At 41.3% G+C, this 21,725-nt stretch overlaps 1 protein-coding gene and 1 pseudogene across 3 annotated transcripts in view; one reads left to right on the top strand and one right to left on the bottom strand.

The window, feature by feature from the left end:
- RASGRP3 (RAS guanyl releasing protein 3) overlaps window positions 1–21,725 on the top strand; it is a 103,598-nt gene that overhangs the window by 68,182 nt on the left and 13,691 nt on the right. For 2 of the 3 annotated variants that reach the window (XM_066378527.1, XM_066378525.1), the window contains exons 2-9: window positions 384–515; window positions 2,103–2,250; window positions 3,620–3,793; window positions 4,474–4,590; window positions 7,012–7,287; window positions 12,650–12,727; window positions 16,942–17,058; window positions 18,674–18,789. In XM_066378527.1, coding sequence (XP_066234624.1) covers window positions 384–515; window positions 2,103–2,250; window positions 3,620–3,793; window positions 4,474–4,590; window positions 7,012–7,287; window positions 12,650–12,727; window positions 16,942–17,058; window positions 18,674–18,789 — 1,158 coding nt within the window. The remainder of the gene's footprint in view (window positions 1–383; window positions 516–2,102; window positions 2,251–3,619; window positions 3,794–4,473; window positions 4,591–7,011; window positions 7,288–12,649; window positions 12,728–16,941; window positions 17,059–18,673; window positions 18,790–21,725) is intronic. The other variant, XM_066378528.1, reaches the window with a different exon arrangement.
- On the bottom strand, window positions 17,375–18,645 carry LOC136397445 (nascent polypeptide-associated complex subunit alpha pseudogene; annotated as a pseudogene).

Genomic DNA, 21,725 nt, shown 5'->3' with positions numbered 1-21,725 from the left:
TCTTGCGGGTAGAATTTATCTTTATTTGGGACTTGAGCTCAAGCAGTGGTACATGTGATTAGGAAATGAAACCAGCTTTTTGAGTGAATTCTTTTTTTCTACTCTCTCTCCATACACACATTTCCACCTAACTTGCTATGAGTTGAGAAAAGCGTTTCTTTCTGGAGAGAGTCAGAAAGAGACATTCAGCGTGGGAGCGGATATGGGTCCTTGATTAGAGAGAAAGAATGAGACTCACCATGATGGGTGGGGGCCAAGAGATTGCTAACTGGGCCGTTCATCTTGGATTCTTTGTTAAATGTAATATGTGAAATGATACTATAGTTTATGTGGACGTCCAGCTTAAAATCCTCTGGTTGTCAAAAATATTTGATGCCTTTCAGGTACTGGATTCTGAAATTTCCTGCAGAGTTTAATTTGGATCTTGGTTTGATCCGTATGACTGAAGAATTCAGAGAAGTAGCTAGTCAACTAGGATATGAAAAACACGTCAGCCTGATCGACATATCCAGCATGTAAGAGTGGTCCAAGCTCTTTACAAACATCATGAGTTCGCTGTTTGGGGGAGGGAGTAGTGATGACCCTGCTGGACCTCAATCCATACCATTTCAGAGTCAGAGTGTAGTGTGCTTCCTGGAGAAAGTCTTGCTGCAATGAGCACCACTGTACATAGTTCATCTCTCCAACTTCAATTTCTTTATTTGTAAAATAGGGATAGTACCTTTCTCCGAGAGTTTTCATGAGCATCCAGAAAGTACATAAAATAGCATGTGAAAGCACAGGGCACATAATATATGTTCATTGTTTACTAAAATCTAGTTAATGTGCCCTGTGCCCTTGCCACTCATAGTGTGGTCTATGGGTAGGCAGCACTGGCATCACCTGAGAGCTCAATAGAAATGCAGGCTGTCAGGCTCCACCCTAAACCTGCTGAATTGGAAACTGCATTTTAATATGCTCATATGCTCATTCAAATTTGAGAAGCCCTATACCATGCCGCTGTATCATCTGAGATCAGCCTAGGGCTGTACAGATGTTGACCATAGTTGTGCTATGAACTAGTTAGCTCAGTTATTAGCAACATGGTGCTACTTAGGCTAGCGTTTTATATCAACTATTTAGCTTTGCACAAAGAAAACTATTTTATGACCCTTACTATGTATTTCCATCTTGCAAATATATGCTCTTGTGTCCTAGGCATTCTTACTTTAGCCTATTTTCCTAGACTACTTCTTCAAGAGTGATCAACAGTGAGTGACCCAGAAATCATTAGGCATGTTGTTCAAAATATAGATTATTTGGCCCTTGTTGGTGGCTCGGTGGATAGAATGTTGGCCTGGCATATGGACAGGATGTCCTTGGTTCAATTCCCGGTTAGGGCACATAAGAGAAGCAACTATATGCTTCTCTCTCCCCATCTCTCCCTCTTTTCCTCCAGCAGCCAGTGGCACAGTTTGTTTGAGCATAGCCCCAGGCACTGAGGATAGCTAGGTTGGTCCAAGCACATCAGCCTCAGGTACTAAAAATAGCTTGGTACTTGAGCATTGGCCCAAGATGGGAGTTGCCAGGTAGATCCCGGTCAAGGCACATGTGGGAATTTGTCTCACCATCTCCCCTCTTCTCACTTAAAAAAAAAAAGATAATTATGGTTCATTCCCAGTAAATTAGAATCTCTGCAGTGAGGTCCTGGCGTCTGTCTTTATCACAAACTTCAAATTATCCATAACTTGCTGAAGTGTAAGAACCAGTTCCTAGTGGTTCCCATGTGCCTTAAATCACTATTTATGTATTGATGAACTCCCAAATTTATATACTTATCCCTGACCTCCCCCTTATGATCCAAACCTTACTGGCCACAAGAAAGAACAAGTAAGAGATTCTGGATGGATCAGTGCAAACTTACCCCATCTGGAAAAACAACTTGAAGTTTATGTTCTATTGGCGATGGGTCAGTGGTTTTCTTTTTAAAACTTCAGGACAGGGCGTGGATTTTGCACGAGCCCTTGGAAGCAAGCCAAGAGTTACAGAGTCAGTAGGTTAATAACTTCCACGGAGTGAAACAGGCTTTTGGCACACTGACCAGACTCACTCCTCTTTTGCAGACCTTCCTATGATTGGATGAGAAGAGTCACACAGAGGAAAAAAGTATCCAAGAAGGGAAAAGCCTGTCTGCTCTTTGACCATCTGGAGCCCATTGAATTGGCTGAGCACCTCACTTTTCTGGAGCATAAATCTTTTAGAAGGATCTCAGTAAGAAACCTGACATTTATTCTTCCAAAGATAACAACCGCCATGCCAACTTTCTGAAGAGCCATGTTTTCATACTCTGAAGTGTTGGCAGCCTCTGTCACTGTGCTCCATTGGAAAAGTGCCCTTAACTCACAGGAACAATCCCTTTCAACCAAAAATAAATATTATCCTGCCTTTATTTTATGGCTCAGGAGCTGTATATCTGTAACTGTATTTTCAATGTCCCCTTTCAGAGGACTAAATGGTTTTCTAAATATGCAGTAGAGGTTTAACCACTGAAGGTTTATTTAGCTCTGTTGACTTCTCCCAGGTGAATATATTTTGCTAGACCCTTTGTTTGGGGGAAGAAATATTTATTTAGGTTGGGCTTTGTATAAATGACTAATTATGGGTGTAGGTTAAAAACAGGAACTGTAGGCTTTCAGGAGAATCTCAACATCGGGGTGTTTGTTTCCCAGGGATGGAAATCCCCAATTAAATTTTTTTTTCCTACTATCTTTTTAGTGTTCCTTCTCTGTACCCCTTTTCTTCCTTTTGGCTGTGGCTTCTTCCTAGCCAGCTCCTCACTACCCACTCTGATTATGGCATTTCCACAGTGGTTCACAAGTAGCCTTTGTTGTTGTCTCACCATGCTCTGGGGCAGTCACTGCTCTTCCTTCTTTTCCAAGATGTCAGGGAATGAATTACGTTATTCCTTGTGAAGAAGGACATGAGATTAGAAATCTGGATTCTTTAGGCAGGCTATAAGAGGGAACCACCTGCACTGTTTATATGATAGAAGGCTCATATGTATTTGATGACATCCATGCTGACTTCCTCAAAATGTTTCTGTTTTACTAAAGAGCTGTCCTAAAACTTGATAAAATTTCTTGAAAAAATTTGAAATAATTTTATTTTATATTTATTTCCTCTTTTAATGCATGCCATTGTATCTCAAACTTGCCTGACCATTGGCAATTGCCAGTTGTGGGTGAAAATGGAGATTCTTAGGTTCTCAATTTGGAAAGACTGATCCTTTAGGTCTGGGATGTTCCCAGAAACCACTCTTTTAGCAAGTGTTCCAGGTAGATATTATGATTCAGCAATTTAGGATTCAATGGACTGTGACTTGGAGTCTTACCCTCTCCTCACCCCACCAACACTGTCATGTGTAAATAAGTGTATGTCTGTGTTGGGGAGAGAAATTCGGCAAAATAACATGCTAAAGGTACATATATATTTAAACTTAAAGGGTGCCATTAAAATGTGAGATGAAAGAAATTGTTATGCTATTATGAAACAATATCTTACCTCATTCATGCAACATTCTAATTTCTGATTTTGCAAAGTCTTCATTATAATTCAGACTTTCTGAACCTTCTTTTACTAGTTTACTGATTACCAGAGCTATGTCATCCATGGCTGCCTGGAGAATAACCCGACCCTGGAGAGATCTATTGCTTTATTTAATGGAATCTCCAAGTGGGTCCAGTTGATGGTTCTTAGCAAACCAACCCCCCAGCAAAGGGCAGAAGTCATCACAAAGTTTATCAATGTTGCCAAGGTATGTATTTGACTGGGGTTCTTAAAGTGTTCTAGATGTTTACTCACTCTGTTGAGGAATGTCATTGAGGAAATTTGGGGTTTGTAATATAAAGCAGTGGTCCCCAACCCCCGGGGCCACGGACTGGTACTGATCCATGGGCCACTTGGTACTAGTCCGCAGAGAAAGAATAAATAACTTATATTATTTTCATTTTATTTATATTTAAGTCTGAATGATGTTTTATTTTTAAAAAATGACCAGATTCCCTCTGTTACATCTGTCTAAGACTCACTCTTGATGCTTGTCTCGGTCACGTGATACATTTATCTGTCCCACCCTAAAGGCCGGTCCGTGAAAATATTTTCTGACATTAAACCAGTCCATGGCCCAAAAAAGGTTGGGGACCACTGATATAAAGGACAACTAAACTACCCATAAATGTCTAATGAACAAATCATACTTCTCTCATGCAAGATTGCTTTTAATTGGCAATACCTAAAGGCACTTAATGTAGCTATTTTTTCTGTGAAATGATTAATATATTTTTCTAGTGGATTTTATTTGTACTTCATTTTAAATGCTATTATTTTCCCCAGGTCCTTGTTATTAAATTTTGTATGCGTTCACTTGTAATCCCGAAAGCTCAGGATAATTCAGAATTTTTACAAAGCATTGATGTTAACATTTTTGTATTGCAGAAGCTCCTTCAGCTAAAAAATTTTAATACCCTGATGGCGGTGGTGGGAGGCCTTAGTCATAGTTCCATTTCACGCCTCAAAGAGACTCATTCTCATCTTTCTTCAGAAGTTACAAAGGTACAGTGGGTTGGATCCTAATCCTAAGTAAAAAAAACCCCTCATTTTAAAACTGTTTAGAGGTAGGATACTCTTAACAAATGTCACCCAGAGGAGGAAGGTTTTCTTCTCAGACAGTGTTGGTTACACATGGGGGATAAAATAAAGGGAATAGACACGTCACCTGGAAAACAGGTTGGGGGTGGCAGTAAGCGTCCCAGTAAGAATCCCTTGACTACCATTCTGTACTGAAGTTGTAAATATTCAAAAAGTATGTATTTGGTGCTTCTTATGTGATAGGCACAGTGATACACACAGTGGGTACAAGGCAAATATGAAATTATTCTTATCCTCCCCTACCTAAATGAAGTGTTTGGATGCCCGCTCTATTCATTGAACTGCATTCAACTCAGCGCAAAATACAGGGGACGGGGAGACACAGGCCTCATATAGAAAGTCTTTAGATTTATCATTGATTTGTCAGTAATAAAAGTATATTTTTTAAAAAAGTCAATGATCATTTCCCAAGTCTAGTCATCATTTGCCATATTTATTTCCAGACAACTATAATAATATTTTTCTTTACTGAGCAAAAAGAAGCATTTCACCCTTATGTAAAGATTTCCTTGTAAATGTATACTTTGTTGTATCAGTAAAGACACTTTCAGCTCTTTTTTCTTTTTTTTAACTCTTGAAATTGCTTAAACAATAAATAAATGGGTCATCTTCTCTCCTGCCCAGAAGTCCGGAGGCAGGGCTGACTTCAGGCATGGTCTGATCAGAGCTCTGCCTCAGTTGTGCTGCCTTCCTGAGAGTATCAGTTTTTGTTTTTGTTTCATCAGATTGGTTTCCCTCCCAATTAGGCTGTCTGCAGAATATTATGCTCTCTTGTTCACAAAGGGTGGAGACAGAGAAAACTCCCCTCTTCATCTTGCCCCTAAGGAATTAAAGACCTTTTTTTAGACAGATTTTACCATCTCAAGTCACACGCCCACTCTCAGACCAGTAACAGTTGCCAGAATAATACAACATACTGATTGGCTTAACTCTGTGTTCCTGACCCAATCACAAGCCACAGGGGCTAAATTATGGTGATAGGAAATCAGAATCCATCTTTAGACCTGGGGATAGAAACAACTCCATCTGGGTCATAGAGGCTGCTTTGGGAAAAAGTAGACCGATCACCAGTAGGGTCTATTAGGAAGGTCTGGTTGCTGTTAGGCTTGTCCATATAAACAGGAGGATGTAAACCACAGAAGCACTGCTGTCTGACTTCAGACACTGCACTCGTTCCAAGTATGATGGGGCTTGTTATGTGTTTCATTTTCCTTTAGCTTTGGACTCAATTTCAAGTAAAGAGCAAAACACATTTTAAATGTTGTGAAATTCAACAAATGTGAATTCAACAGAGGCTCACCAAGGCTTTGAACCACCGGTGTTTCTTTAAAAAATTATTTATTTGAGCTTCCCTTTCTTATAGAAAAGGAAAGTGAGGCCCTAAAAAGTGAAGTGACTTGATCAAGGCCACCCATCTGGTTAGTGGCAGAGTTCAAAACCGCAGCTGTCTCACACCTCAGTGTGACTTTTCCAAACCCTCACTGCCCCGGATCAACCTTCAAGTTAGTAGCTCAAATGCTACTTTCTTGGAATAACTAGGAAATTTTAATGTACTACATACTTAAACATAATATAATACATCCTTGTACTTGTGGATCGTAATATTTGCATTAATTGCAAAATATTTATATATACATGGTATTTAACTCCCCAACTTCCCTAATAGGGAAGCAGAGGTGTGGGCTATTTGCATATTGTAGCAGAATGGAACAGGCTGTCCGGCTCATAGCCAGGCCTAGTACCTTTTTCTTTCTTTTTCTTTTCTTTTCTTAATTAATTTTAATGGGGTGACATTAATAAATCAGGGTACATATGTTCAGAGAAAATATCTCCAGGTTATTTTGACATTTAATTATGTTGCATACCCATCACCCAAAGTCAAATTGTCTTCCATCACCTTCTATCTAGTTTTCTTTGTGCCCCTCCCCTCCCCACTCTCCCTCTCTCTCCTCCCTCCCCCACCTCCCCATAACCACCACACTCTTGTCCATGTCTCTTAGTCTCGTTTTTATGTCCCACCTATGTATGGAATCATGCAGTTCTTAGTTTTTTCTGATTTGCTTATTTCACTCTGTATAATGTTATTAAGATCCATCCATGTTGTTATAAATGATCCGATGTCATCATTTCTTATGGCTGAGTAGTATTCCATAGTATATATGTACATTACCATTTCTTTCTTTTTCCTGTTCAATATTCCTTGTATCAACATTGTTGCAATGGATAACTTCTCTCAGTAGCCAAGGAATTTCCTAGCCACACACTGTAGGCCTGAGGGTGGGCAGATGGACAGGTTGAAAATTCTCCTTTTCCATCTGTTCCCAGAACTGGAACGAAATGACGGAGCTGGTCTCCTCCAACGGCAACTACTGCAATTACCGCAAGGCCTTTGCTGACTGCGATGGCTTCAAAATCCCCATCCTTGGCGTGCACTTGAAAGACTTGATAGCAGTCCATGTCATTTTCCCAGACTGGATGGAGGAGAACAAAGTGAATATTGTGAAAATGCACCAGCTCTCCGTCACCCTGAGCGAACTGGTCTCCCTGCAGAATGCCTCCCACCACTTAGAGCCCAACATGGATTTGATCAACCTGCTCACGGTGAGTCCAAGGGATTGGGGTTAGTGCTAATAACTCTCCTGCACTGCACGTCCCAGGGAAAGCAGAAAGACCTGTGCCCACAGTCCACTGGGAGTAGAGGAGGTGGAGCGGGGAGGTTAAATTCAGGGTCAGTGGATAGGGAGAAATCTCAAAGGAAGGGAACCCTGTACCCATGAACGCATGCCTTAAGATTCTTAACTTCAGAGTGAAGACATTTCCCTTTGCTTTAAAGAGCCCAGTTTCTGCCCCTGCAGCTCCAGTTTCTGGAGGTTTAGCGAGGCCGTCCGGAGCTGTCTTCAGCCCCTCATGCTCCTTCATCACATTCATGTAATGAATCCCCTCCTTGTAAGTGTCCTCAGCCATCGGCTCCTCTTTATCCTCACTGCACGGCTGCTGTTGAGGCCTGGAGTCATGCGAGGACCTCCTTTGGGAGCTGCCCCTCTCTGCTGAACTCCCTGAACCCTGAGATACCGGGCTTTGGAGGCGCCTCTGGACTCCTTCTCTGACTCTCAACCTAGTCTTGTTTGTCATCATCGTCCGCATCACAGCTGCCTTGGAGGAATGGTGGATTTCTTATACTTTCCACCATGAACTGTTTACCTTCTGCTTCCTGGTCTTGCACTGTCTCAAAATTCCCTTCCCTACACACCCCCATGTCGAGACCCAATTCGAAAGCCTCTGTCTTTCTGGAGTGTTCTGTCCCCTTCCAAGCACTAATGCACCCATTGCATGTATTGCCTTTGCACTGTATGCTTTCTTCACTGTAGGAGGTGTCACTTGGCAATAGATTTAGTTTTTCTATTTATCTGACTTATACACCACATGGCCCAGCACCTATCACAAAACCTGGCATATTTAGGAGCTCAAAAGGTGAATTAAATGCTTTGTTGAGAAGTGATGTTTAGAAGTTCACCTACCATTCATATTTTGCGGCATTTTTAACACATACCTTTAGCTGGTGTCCGGATCTGAGCACCTTTAGACACATCACACGCTGCCTCTTGGTCGGAGGATGAGGCAGAACCCCATCTCTCACTCTTGCTAAACAAGTGGAGGAAAACTTCTCTGTTGAGGTTTATGACACTGCAGCGTCTGACTGGCTGCAGTACCGAATCAGCTATTTTTCTTTAATTATCATGAAAAATAAAAACAATTATCTTTCTGCAGCTCTGGGAGCCTAAATCCCTAGGCCTGCCGCACTGGAATAGAGTATGTTCCTAGACCTCCTCACCATCTCTTCCTAGAGCACATAATTGTTTACCAAAGAAGAGAACCCCTAAGTGATGCCAACTCTACCCTTAGAATAAAGCAGAAGTGGCCAACCCAGAGAAACGCAAATCTCTTGGGGTTAAGTTTGTGTGACAAACAGTAAACACACAGCCATTCTCTATTGGGGAAGAAAACTCTCACAATAATCCAGGCACCTGTGTTTATTAATCATTTGCCATGTAAATCTGTCTCCATGAATAAGTGTCCAGAGTGGCGCCTTCAAACTGACTGCAAACCCACAGACACAGGTGATGTCTGCGGACCAGCCTAAGTTTCATGTATCTATGTCCAGACTGTCTCCATGATGTGGAGGAGAATGTCACCGAGAAGAAAAATACGCTTCAGATCATTTCTCATCCAGAAAAAAAGATAATGATGGAGGAGGGAAATTATTTTGAGTTATAAATGCAGCAAGCAACATCATAATAGATTTCTAGAAAAAAAATATTGAAGGATTTGTGAATGAAACTTTTGGGATGTGAATCAAAAACCTGAACTGGAGAAACAAAAGCCAAGAAATAACTACTTTTTTTTCTGAGAAGAAAGAAAAAGATGGCAGTTCAATCTTTCTTTCTTGTATGGAAGGAAAATTTGATGCTACCACGCACCTTATTTAGTAATGGCAGCATTATGTAATAGAGTGTGATATTATATAGCCTATCTAGCTTTCAGCCCTGCCTCCATAATTACTTAGCGTTGTCTCCTTGCTAATGAGCCTTGACTTTGGAATTTTCTGAAAGGATTTTGTGATCATTTGTAAGGTCTCTTCCAGCTCTAAATTTAGGATTCAAGATAGAAGGAATGGTGGAGCCTTGAGAATAAGTAACCAAGTGCCAACGTGATTCTGTGACTCCAGCCCAGAGACTCGTTGGGATGGCACAGTCCCTCCTATGAACACCAATCGTCAAGCCAGTTTCTATTCAAAGCCAAGATCCTTCCTCTCTCTTCACAACCAAGGAGAAAGTTCAGTGCACTGGAATACACATTCATTCTCCCTGGCCACGGGCGGATTAAAGTCCTCAGAATGAGGATTGAGGACACTCCCATGAGGTGTTTACTAGAGCGGACATTTCATGAAGCACCTACCGGGTGGGCTAGAACCACAGGATTGACTGCAGCTGCCCAAATGCATGTGAGGGTGTCTGTAAGCACATCAGTTAAAAGGTGATTCATTTTGGCCCAACACTCTAGATCAAGTTTCTGCCTGAAGCGACTGCTTCTAAACATGATCCCCAGAGAGGAAGCCAATATATGATTGAGAGCCCTGGAAGATAAAAAGGAAAAGTTTTAAGTTAATCAACAGTTACTAAATGTCCATTCTGTGCAACAGGTTGCCTAGTGATGCGTGAGCTTTCTGTAATAATTGATTACAGTTTTCATAATACTTTTCATGTACATTTTCCTGGTAGCTTCTCACAGCTTTGGAGAAGAAAATGAGATTTATAAAGGATAAAACGCTTGCAAATGGCAAACTTCTAAATCCCAGCTTGGGCCTCTCTCTCTCTCTCTCTCTCTCACTCTCTCTGATGGACATTTACTCTATAATGTGGAAATACTGTTGGCATTTATTTTGCATTTGTAAAAGTTAAGTAATCTTCTTCATGTATGTATAAAGAAAGAGTTGATTACAGAACAGATTCTGTGGGGCAGGGACTAAGTATGCCATTTTTATCACTGTCACTTTAGCCCCCTGAATGTCTGCACACATGAAGGAAGGGGGACCCCCCCCAGCCTGTTGGGGTTTAAGGTGTTCTCTTCAGGGAAGAGTTTTTTTTTTTATTGTGATCCCAATTCACATATCAGGAGCTTTAAAAGCTGATGCTTCTTGTTTCATGGTATACAAAATAGTCTGACTCTCTTCATAATATTTTTAGATCTATCAGTTACTTTTACCATTCTGACTATATGCAAATAACTGGAAAGCCCCTGTATTTTTACAGTCTTATAAGAAAAAATAATGAAAGAAAAATTGCAAAAATGGTCAATGGAGATAGTTTGATGACCAGATGTGTTTTATGTTATAATTTTCCCATCCAGGTCATGCAGATCCTAATGTTCAGACTGAATCCACACCATCTTTGCCGACAGGGTTGGGAGTAAATGCAGCAACTTGAAATAGTGACAGAACATTTTTTTTTAGAAACAACCAGACTTGAAATATGTTAGACACAAGCAAATATTTTTGAAATCCCATTGGCAGGCTGCCTATATTATAAAAATGGTATAGGAAATTGAACAGGTCATTTTGGGTAGGGCTGTAAAGTCCAGAGGAGATCTGAAGAAGCAAGTAGAATCATAGCAGGGAAAACAGGGTCAACAGGGGTAACCCAGAGGACAGCTCTATGTTCACCGATGAGCACAGCAGTGTTGGGCTGCTGCGCTGACTAGAAACCAAAGACTATAGTTCCTGTCTGTGTGGTCTTCTAAACAAATCCTATCGGACACACACAATAGTCCTGGGAGGGAGAGGAGCTATTATTTATGATTCCATTTAATGGATTAGGAGACTTAGACTTTCTCCTTGCTTGTGAAGAGAGAGGAAGGATCCTGGCTTTGAATAGAAACTGGCTTGACCATCGGTGTTCAGAGGAGGGACTGTGCCATAACAAGAAGGTTAATGACTCACCCAGGTTCACAACACTAGTAAATGGAGACCAAACATTGGAAGAAGATCAAAATGCTTCTATTGTAGGCTCAAATATCTGTTCATGGGATGTATGCAAACACCCAAGGATGTTTTGTGTCTTTTGAAGGGATGGGTGAGAATTGTCCAGGCTTAAGTTTCATGGCTCTTCTGTTTTATGTGAGTGAGACAGTGCAGATTAAGCTTTTTTAGATTTTTTTAAATACTTTTTTAATTGATTTTTTTAGAGAGAGAGAGAGAGAGGAAGGGAAAGAGAGAGGAAAAAAACATTGATTTGTTGTTCAACTTATTTATAAATTTATTGGTATGTGCCCTGGCTGGGGATCAAACTCACAACCTTGGTGTGTCAAGATGATGCTCTTAACCAACCGAGCTAACCAGTCAGGGCTAGGTTTTTCAGATTTTATCCGTACTCTAACATCTTGGTCTTCTTGTTCTTGCCTGTGCTGATCTTTTGCTCCCTCTTTCTTTGTCCAAGTTCTCCCAGTCGGCCCCAATTCACAAGTTCCTCTGTCAATCAGTCCTGATCATTTCTGTCTTTGGTGTCTCTCACACATGATAATAATATTGCAGTAACAGCTATATTAATAGCAATAACATCAATAACACTAAATTACATTTCTTAGATTTTACCATGTCCCAGGTCCTGTGTGAAGGACTTTACATGCATTATGACATTTGATCTGATAAAAATCCAATTCAGCAGAGATTTTTATGATCATGTCCATTTCACGGATTTGGAAACTGAGTGTGTCAGAGGAAATAATTGGCTTAAAGTCAGAGTTTACAGGCAGCAGGCTTAGCATTTGAACTCAGACCCACACAACCCCAAAACCTTTCCCTCATGCTTTATGCCCTGCCTCCCTGAACAATTTGTATAACACTTAGAGTGGGACAACTTATTTCACATTTAGCATGTGTTACCCTTTGTTGATAATATTACATCTTTTGTGGGTGTGTGTTCAGGTTCTATTTATTTTAGCACATTGTCAGGCCTTTGAGGGCAGGAATGAATATACCTTTTTATATCACCAGGACTTAGCACAATGCCCTAAAATAATAGAAACCTAGTAACTTCCCCTTAATTTCTATAGTTCTGCAATTCAACCTCTAAGATAGCATTTATTACATTTACAAGTCTTATTGCATCTGCTCCTGCTTTTAAACATCAAGGATGCCTTCCCTCCAGTTCAGTGCTTCGTACTTAGAAGCTGTTCAATAAGGATTATTGAGGAGTTGAGTCAGTGGTTCTTGTTAATGCTGATGACTATAGGTTTAATTTTTTCTCTTTTCAATTTTATTTTCCACCTCTGCATGCCATCTTTGTACAGTTCCACATTCACTCAAGTTATAGGCATGAGCTTGAACATTCATTTGAAAAGTATTTCAGCAATTCAAGTACATAAATATGAGCCAACGTAATTACTTATCCATTCCAATTTTTTGTAGCTTTCGCTGGACCTCTATCACACAGAAGATGATATTTATAAACTGTCACTGGTGCTGGAGCCTAGAAATTCTAAATCGGTAGGTATTGCTTTCTCTCTGAGGATCAGTGCCAAACACCATGGTTTGTCATTTATAGTTCCTGGCTGATGGAGTGGTGCTTTGTGATCTAAAGATTGAAGAATTAAAAAATTTATATTATTCCCTTTTTAGCAATAAAACGTCTTAGCCCTGACAGTTTGAGAATTATTTCTTTACATAGGCTAGTAAAGAAGAACAGAATATGCAGGTATGCTATTTTACTATTGATCTCTATGGGTTGTGTCCTCTCTGAGAACTCATTTACATATAGAAACAAAAAAAAAAAAAAAAAGAAAGAAAGAACTGTAACTCATATTAATGTTAAAACTCATTTAGACCCTTCCAGGCTTTTTGAAGAATCTCATACAACATAAAATTAGATTTAATAAATTTTTAATACCCTGATCATAATTCATGAATTTCTCAACTAATGATGGACCCCAATCAGAATTTTAATATTACATTCGCTAGTGTCTCAATTGATGGCTGAATCTTTGTAAAGGAATATTGTATAATGAGATTGTAAACTTGCATTACTGAATGTGCCATACTCATCAGTTTTAGCAAGTGGACTATACCTTAGGTGTATTTTGCATTAAAAAAAAAAAAACCTGGGTGAATTTGTAATTTACAATGAGGATAAAGTTTGCATCTTGAAGGAAAAGGGGTCTATGGTTGCTTCTTATATCCTGAGATACATTTTGTTTAAAAGTTTCATGCTTATCTCCTGACCAGCTGACCTCTGTGGCACATCGCCAGCAACTGTAGACCCTAAGTCTATCCATCTATTCAAACCCGCAGTGGTTCTGCTTTATGACACTGAAGGAGGCAGAATGAGCACCCTTCTCTGGCACTGGGAGAGCGTGAACATGAGTCTCAGCCAGGTGACCTGGGTAGCATCTGTTCTTAAGATAGTGAGTGTGGTGGTTCCATCCGTATGTTCACCTCCTGCCTGTCCTCAGAGACCCGTCTCCTGGAGACACTGCAAAACAGAACTATGGGGAAGATAAAGCAAAAGCAAAGGGAAGAGTGGGGACCTTATGGGGAAGATAAAGCAAAAGCAAAGGGAAGAGTGGGGACCTAGACTCTTCAAAGTTATCATGACAAAGAGAGCTAGAGAGACAGGTAAAGTTATTGGGGGATAAAAAGAGGAATTTGTAAGCTCCTACCTCATCGCATAGCTTTGATGCGGTGAAGCCGGCTGTGGTGTGGTCAGCCATACCGCTCATGCGCACACAGCATTTCCACCTCCGACCCCCTCCTTTGCCTATAACCAGATACCTTCGTTGCTGCCTGTCGGTTGTTGGGTGTCTGGCAGGGCATCAATATGTTATCTCATTAACTCTGTTAAGGAAACTGAGTCTGGTGAACACAGGCCTCCAGTAAGTGGGAGAACTGGGATTTGGCCTCAAGCCTCTCTGTCTGCAACGTGCCTTTTCTACTTCAGTATGCTGCCGGTCATTTTCCCACCACCGCTTGTGGGAGCAGGGTCGGATCAACCACTTGAACACATTTGCCTGATTTGTGCTCTCTAGACTTACTTTAGTTTATTTTCAGGATAAAATTTTGCCGATTTGGGGAGACATTTCCATCAAATATATACTGCTCACAAAAATTAGAGAGTATTTAAAAATGAATATGATGTGATAAAATATCCCCTAATTTTTGTGAGCAGTATAGAAAGGTCTTATTTCTTATAAAGGCAGACACTTTCAAAGCCCCTTCCAATGCTACAATCCTGTGAGTCTATAGAACATGTTTTTCAATCCCTTTCTGTTGTTTCTCTTAATGGAATGTCATCCTATTCTGTGCTTAGTATTTGACATGAGCTGATAACTGGAGAGCAAATTGCAGTCAATAGTATATGCCCAAGAGCCTGTGGCTTCACTGCTTTCCATCCGTGCTGGCTGACCTCACTTAAACGTCAGTCCCACAATGAACCTGTTCTGCTCATAGTGGACCTTCGGACACTCACTTGTCCTTTGAGTTTTACTCTGTGTCTCAGGTTGTTCCCATGACCTCCAGGTCAAACAAAATACTTACCAGTTCCACTTACAGAATTGTTAAGTCCAAAGGACCTAACAAATCTTTATGTTCAAACAACTCAGTACTCAACTAAAATAATAACACATACATTGAAATAAAAATATTTTTATTTCCTTTGTAGATAACTGCAATTACTTACTAATGGGTGTGTGTGCTTATTGGGCATTGTATAATTTTTTAAATCTTGGAATTAGATTAGATACTGCCACCCTTATGTCTTGTTCCACATTGATTTTTTTTTTTTTTTTTTTTTTGCTTTGGAAAGATCTGATATCAATGAAAGAAATGTAGTACTATCTAATGGGTGACCTGTGAACTATTCAAGCTGGTAGCTTGTGTGGCCTCTGACGAATCTCGGGCATCACTGTATTTCCCTTGGAAGTTTGAAATCTCCCTTGGCACCCCTCTGAGTTCTCAGAAGTACTGGGCAGTGTACCTTGCTGTACAGTTTGGGAACTGTGGGTTCATCCTTTATCAGATCAACAAAATGAAAAGCTTGCTACAAAGAACCATAATGTGGACAGGTGTGTGTGTGAGTGAGTGTGTGTGGGAGTGGCCGTGTCCAGGTGGCAGGTAATTTTTGGTCCTGTTGGTAGCCCACAGAATGCTAGCAACACTCACCTCACAACATTCTTAGGGGCTTAAATCAAATACAGTTACTCCTCAATTCCTCATGCAAAAAATGTTTATCCCCAATTTAGTATCAAATTAAAAAAACACACACACCTGTTGTTATAAGTTTGCATGTGTGCACCAGCCAAAATATTTACATTATGTGGGGCTCCAGGGACAAGATATAAAGTGAACAGCACTTTTGGCTGATCTCCTGATAGGATTGTGTTATTCATTTGTGTTGTGTAAATAAGTCATGCATTATTGCCAATATCTCCACATTATTAAGTGAAAATGTCTTGCGAGAATGTGGAAAAACTTGTGTAGAAAGTTCACCAAAGAGGAGTAGAGAGACCTAATAATTAGCCAAATAGTCAGAAGTAATTAAATGTATTAAAAGAGATACTAGGGCCCTGGCTGGTGGCACAGCAGATAGAGCATTGTCTCGGAGTGCCGAGGGCACTGGCTAGAGCCCAGTGTCTTTGGTTTGAGTTCAGGGTTGCCAGCTCATTCCCAAGAGCACCAGCTCCATCCAAAGGTGCCAGCTGGACCCTGAGATTGCTGGTTTTATCCCTCATCAGGGCATATATGAGAAGTAGTCAATGGCACAACTAAGTCGAACAATAAATTGATGCTTCTCTCTCTCTCTCTCTTTCTCTCTCTCCCCCTTCCTCTTTACAAAGAGAGAGAGAGAGAGAAATGCCAGTATAAGGACATAAACTCGGCCAACCACTGGTAACCATTTACTGCACACACCTAGTAATTTATCACTAATACCAAGTATTAGAGAATTTGGTAACTGGTGTTTTATATACTTTGTATTACATGAAAAACCTGTATGGATTATTATATAGGGATTTAAGGATGTTTTAGGAATGTTTGGGGAATTTGGATAGGATTTTTGGATGGTCTGGGAGAGCAATTACGTTTTTCCATTAAAAATAATGGAAACTACGTTGCTGCTAAACAAAATGCTAAACCATTCCAACATGTATGTATTTAGCTACAGATTAGATTCCACAGACTAAAGATGTTTGCTTTGAAAACATTTAAGTGCTACATACATGTAAGTTTTTATTGAGATTATTAATATACAAAATGTATATGTCTTTCTCAGTGTCCCTGGTCCTAATTGTTCAAGGCCCCTGTGGGGCAGCTATGTTAGGTTTGCTGGCCGGTTTACCGGCTGCAAGCACTTTGCTTGATTAGTGCATGAGCGCGTGGCAGAGGCACATGTGTGTAGCCTATATAAGGCTGTGGGTGCTTCCCTGGAGCGGTGACGCTTCCAGATCTCTCTCCCTCCACTGTGAGGTGCGGTTTTCCTTGCTCCCTTGTCCTTACTGCGAATAGAAGATTTTCCTTCATTTATTAGCTCTTTCCCTTCTGTTGTTTATTCGCTCGCCTGTCCTTGCGAGCCTCCAATAAACGGGTATGGCCCGACACTCTGGCTCTGCAGTTCCTCTGCCGTCTGCCCGGATCCAATGTGAACCTGCCTGCCTCAGCCACCAGCATTACAGCCCCAGATAAAGTTGAAAATTATGTGTGTTTTCTGTCGGCAGCCTACCTCCCCTACAACGCCTACCAAGCCTGTGGTGCCCCTGGAGTGGGCATCAGGAGTGATGCCAAAGCCAGACCCCACGGTCATCAACAAGCACATAAGGAAATTAGTTGAGGTAAGTGGTTGAAAGCACGTTAAGAGCAAGCCATAGAACACTCCTTTCTCTTTCCAGAATATTCTTTGATTGCTCAGGAATCAGATGAAATCTATGAAAACCAGCCCCTGGCAGGTAGGAGCAATTTAGCAGACACTTAGCTCTACCAGGCATCAGCCTCTGGGGCAGAATCTCTAAGAGAGACCCCCTTTCTCCTTCTGGTCAGTTTGTTCTCATTGGCCCAATACTCTTAGCTACTTTCCACTCCTCTTTCTCTCCAGCATTTGACGCCTCTGCCATTGCCCCTGCAATCGGAGGGACTGTTTGGGGAACCTACTCATTCAAAACCCGCACAGGCTGCAATAACAACAGCATGTCTGATACACTGGTTACCTGAGAGTAGGAAAAGATCCTGTAGGTTGGACAGCTGCTCTTGCTGTGTGCATCCGGGGGTCTGTGACACAGCAGCACAGTGCCATTTAGGTAAGAAGCATCGCTTCAGGAAGAACGAGACCCTGTCCAGTTCCCATATGGAAAGAAGAGTGGTGGCGCCCATGTGAGGAAAATGGAAATATATGCTTGTGACATAACCAATTCTGTCCTTAACCTCCACACCTGTTTTATCAACCTCTTCCTCTTCATGTTCCTCTTGTACAATTGGAGTCTGTGTGTTTTCTTAAATGTTTGAGACAGCTTCACCTGGAATTTGAATTTCTCAACAGCTGCTAGCTGTGCTTGCTGAGATAAGAATCCTCAATCGTGGCCTCCCTCAAAACTATGTAGGCATCTGAAGCTGGGCTCTTGTAGGCATGTGGCTTTCTGATGACAAAGAAGATATTCTTAGGTTTCTGGAGAGTGACCCTAATAAACAAACCCTGTAACCTGTTCAGACCCAATTTGGACATAACCTTCCCTGCTTTCTTTTTACTCTGGCTGCTTTGCTTTACTGGTTGATTCTTCATTGATTTCAGCTGCTGCAACCCGCTGGGCTTGTGTGGTGGCCTGGGTGGAGTCCTGTTCCTCAAGCTCTGGTTCTGATTTATCCTGGCAGGTCCTGTTCCAGATCCTGAGTCAGCCTGGTGTGGTGGCAGCTCCTGCTCTGTACCAGGGACAGTTTCTGTGGCTTCACCACACACTTTTGTGGGGACTGTGTAAACAGGGTGGCGGTGGCCTCATTACTTCTTATTTTTAACAATTTTAGGCTATTCTCAACATGTTCATTTTTGTTTGAACTTTTGAGTTAATTTGTTTATTTAAAACAAATTCCCACTGGGATTTTGATTGGAACTGCATTAAATGTATACAGATTCACTGAGATAATTTCACATTTTATAGCTTCATTTTCTATTGTCATGGTATTGGCATTTGTGAACTCGCCAAGCCTAACTCCTACTCAACCCTGAGACCTCACTTTCTCCAGAAAACCTTCATAAACACCCCTCCCATAGCACTATTTTTTATCATTAGTGTTGTACCTATCTTGTTATACAATAAAGGCTCTTGATTTTGTTATCTCCCACAAGAGTCTAAGCTCCTTGATAAGACTAAGATGCTAGTTATCATTGCTGTCCCAATAATAAGTTCAGAGCCTGACTTACAAGTGGTCATTCAATAAATATTTGTCTTTTCTTTGCAGTCTGTGTTTAGAAACTATGACCATGACCATGATGGGTACATCTCCCAAGAGGACTTTGAAAGTATAGCTGCCAATTTTCCCTTCTTAGATTCCTTCTGTGTTCTGGACAAAGATCAGTAAGTTTTAATTTTGTTGTATTTTAATGCAAGTATCCTGAAGCAGAAAATTATTATCAGAGAACAAAGAAATTATTCATGCACATCCTGACAGCTTCAATCCTAGTGCATTGATAGTCTAATCTTCACTGATTTTTTTTTTTTTTTGGTGGCCATGATCAAAACTGGTGGGATGGAATTGCAGAACAGATCACATCATCAGAGCTGAGTACAAGCGCCCTCTTGTGAATAGCCTGGTTCTCCATTTCTCATGTTACTTCTACTGATTAGCTAGTTCATCAACCTCAAAACCTCTATCTAAAAAAGTAGAGGAGGCCCTAGCTGGCTAACTCAGTTGGTTAGAACACTGTCCTAAAGTGTAGAGGGTGCCATTTGATCCCTGGCCGGGGCACACGCAAGAACAGATCAGTGTTCCTGTCCCTCTCTGGCTCTCTCCCTTCCTCTCTCTAAAATCAATAAAAGAAGCATTAAAAAAAAGTAGAGAAGTAATAGTGTTACAGGTAGCCTGGTTCTGTTCTCAGCATCAGTGACTCTGTAGGCAGTCTTCAAACTCATGAAGAAAGTAAGATTTTTAAAAATTATTATTATTATTATTATTATTATTACTTATGGTCTTCATGAGAGCCGGTTATGGTTGCACGTAGCCAAGAAGTGTCCATGCCATTTTTTTTTCTTCACCAGCTCAAAGATTGTCTTGATGAACAAAAAATAGATTTCTCTTTATCTTCAAATAATTCTTGAAAAAAGTGAATGAGTTTAGAGGCTAAAACCCAGCTCATTAAAAAATAACTAAAAAATAATTGCCAAGAAATTCTGGCATTAATGATTTGATTAATTTTTAATTGTATGAGCTTAGTTCGTAGTTTAAAAATCATCTATAACGAAGTACTGGAGTTTATAGTGGTGAAATGTCCAAATTATATCACATTAAAATTCTCTAATATTTTTCTTGGTTAAGAATTTTTTAAAAATTAAATCTATAAGTAATTCAACATACCAAGGAAAGCTTTGTGTTTATCATAAATGTCTTAAAACCTTAATTTATCTTTACCATATATCTAGAACAAAGAATACTTTTTATTTATTTATTTATTTATTATTTATTTATTTTTTTGTATTTTTCTGAAGTTGGAAACGGGAAGGCAGTCAGACAGACTCCCACATGCGCCCAACCGGGATCCACCTGGCATGCTCACCAGGGGGTGATGGTCTGCCCATCTGGGGTGTTGCTCTGTTGCGACCAGAGCCATTCTAGCACCTGAGGCAGAGGCCATGGAGCCATTCTCAGAGCCCGGGCCAACTTTGCTCCAATGGAGCCTCAGCTGTGGGAGGGGAAGAGAGAGACAGAGAGGAAGGAGGGGGGAGGGATGGAGAAGCAGATGGGCACTTCTCTTGTGTGCCCTGGCTGGGAATTGAACCCGGGACTCCTGCACGTCAGGCTGATGCTCTACCACTGAGCCAACCGGCCAGGGCCTAAGAATACTTTTTAAATGAATTAGATGATTAGAGACATAAACTTCCTTTTACAAAGTAAAATTTAAGTTACCTGCAACTGCCCACTTCTTCCCTTTGTTCGTTTCTATGAGTGGCCTGTACATAGAACATAAACTTAAAAAATCACTTTCTAATCTTTATTTCTTTTCTCTGCTGGTTCTTTAGATGGAACTGAGACTGCCCAGCAGATTTAATTTTTTTTCTAAAACTGAACGTTTAAAATATTTGTAGTTTACATGATTTCTTTGGTCAGTCACATAGATTGGTTTTGAGAGGAGAGTAGACCATCCAGGAAGAGAGTCTAACAAGTTGCTGAAGATTGGCACCAAGATTCAGGAGAGCAGTCAGGCTGGAGATGCACATTGTGAAGTCTTCAGCCGGTGGAGTCCCAGGCATGCGACCCAAGATGGGGCCTGAAGAATGGGACTTTGAGGAGTTCTCTCCCCATATGTAGAAGCTGAAAGGAAGGTGTGGGTTCTATAGAAGAGCTGGAGAAGGAGGATCATTAGAAGGGAGGGAAAACTAGGGAAACGCAGATGTCCATGGAGGAGATAGTGTCAAAAAGGAGGAAGCCTGTTCCCATGTCACAAGCTGCCAGCAGGCCCACCAGCTCAAGGAAAGAGAAAAAGCTCCTGAGGATGACATAGTGACAGTTTTTTGTTTTTTGTTTTTTTTTTCATTTTTCTGAAGCTGGAAACGGGGAGGCAGTCAGACAGACTCCCCGCATGCCCCCGACAGGGATCCACCCGGCATGCCCACCAGGGGGCGATGTTCTGCCCCTCTGGGGCGTCGCTCTGTTGCATCCAGAGCCATTCTAGCGCCTGAGGCAGAGGCCACAGAGCCATCCCCAGCGCCCAGGCCATCTTTGCTCCAATGGAGCCTTGGCTGTGGGAGGGGAAGAGAGAGACAGAGAGGAAGGAGAGGGGGAGGGGTGGAGAAGCAGATGGGCACCTCTCCTGTGTGCCCTGGCCGGAAATCGAACCCGGGACTCCTGCACGCCAGGCCGATGCTCTACCGCTGAGCCAAGCGGCCAGGGCCATGTGACAGTTTTTATAGAATGGCAGGGTTAGAAACCTGGTTAGCTGGAGTAAAGAGTAACAGAACTAATGGAAAGAATGCCTAACGAATACCTTTTCTGAAAACTTGTGGAGTAAAAAAAGGAAGAGAGAAAAGACAGGTGTTGGAGGTGGCAGCAGGATTGAGGAAAGACATTTTTAAGAGGGAAGTCCTGAGCATATTTGTAAACAGAGGAGGGGTGAGTGAAGAGCAGGAGCAGAACCTGGGGAGGCTGGTGAGTGGGGGACGGGAGCATGACTTCCCCTGAGACGAGATGTCTCCAGGAGAGGCTTACAAGTGGCTGTGGCCTGGATGACATCATACTGAATAAATCTGAGAATGGTGGCTCCAGTGATCCGTTCTCTACCTTCCTGTAGCAGTGTGAT

The sequence above is a fragment of the Saccopteryx leptura genome, chromosome 3 (assembly GCF_036850995.1).
Source record: "Saccopteryx leptura isolate mSacLep1 chromosome 3, mSacLep1_pri_phased_curated, whole genome shotgun sequence".
NCBI classification, from domain to species: Eukaryota; Metazoa; Chordata; class Mammalia; order Chiroptera; family Emballonuridae; genus Saccopteryx; species Saccopteryx leptura.
The sequence above is the reverse complement of the archived record's forward strand: the minus strand, read 5'-3'. Positions and strand labels throughout refer to the sequence as shown.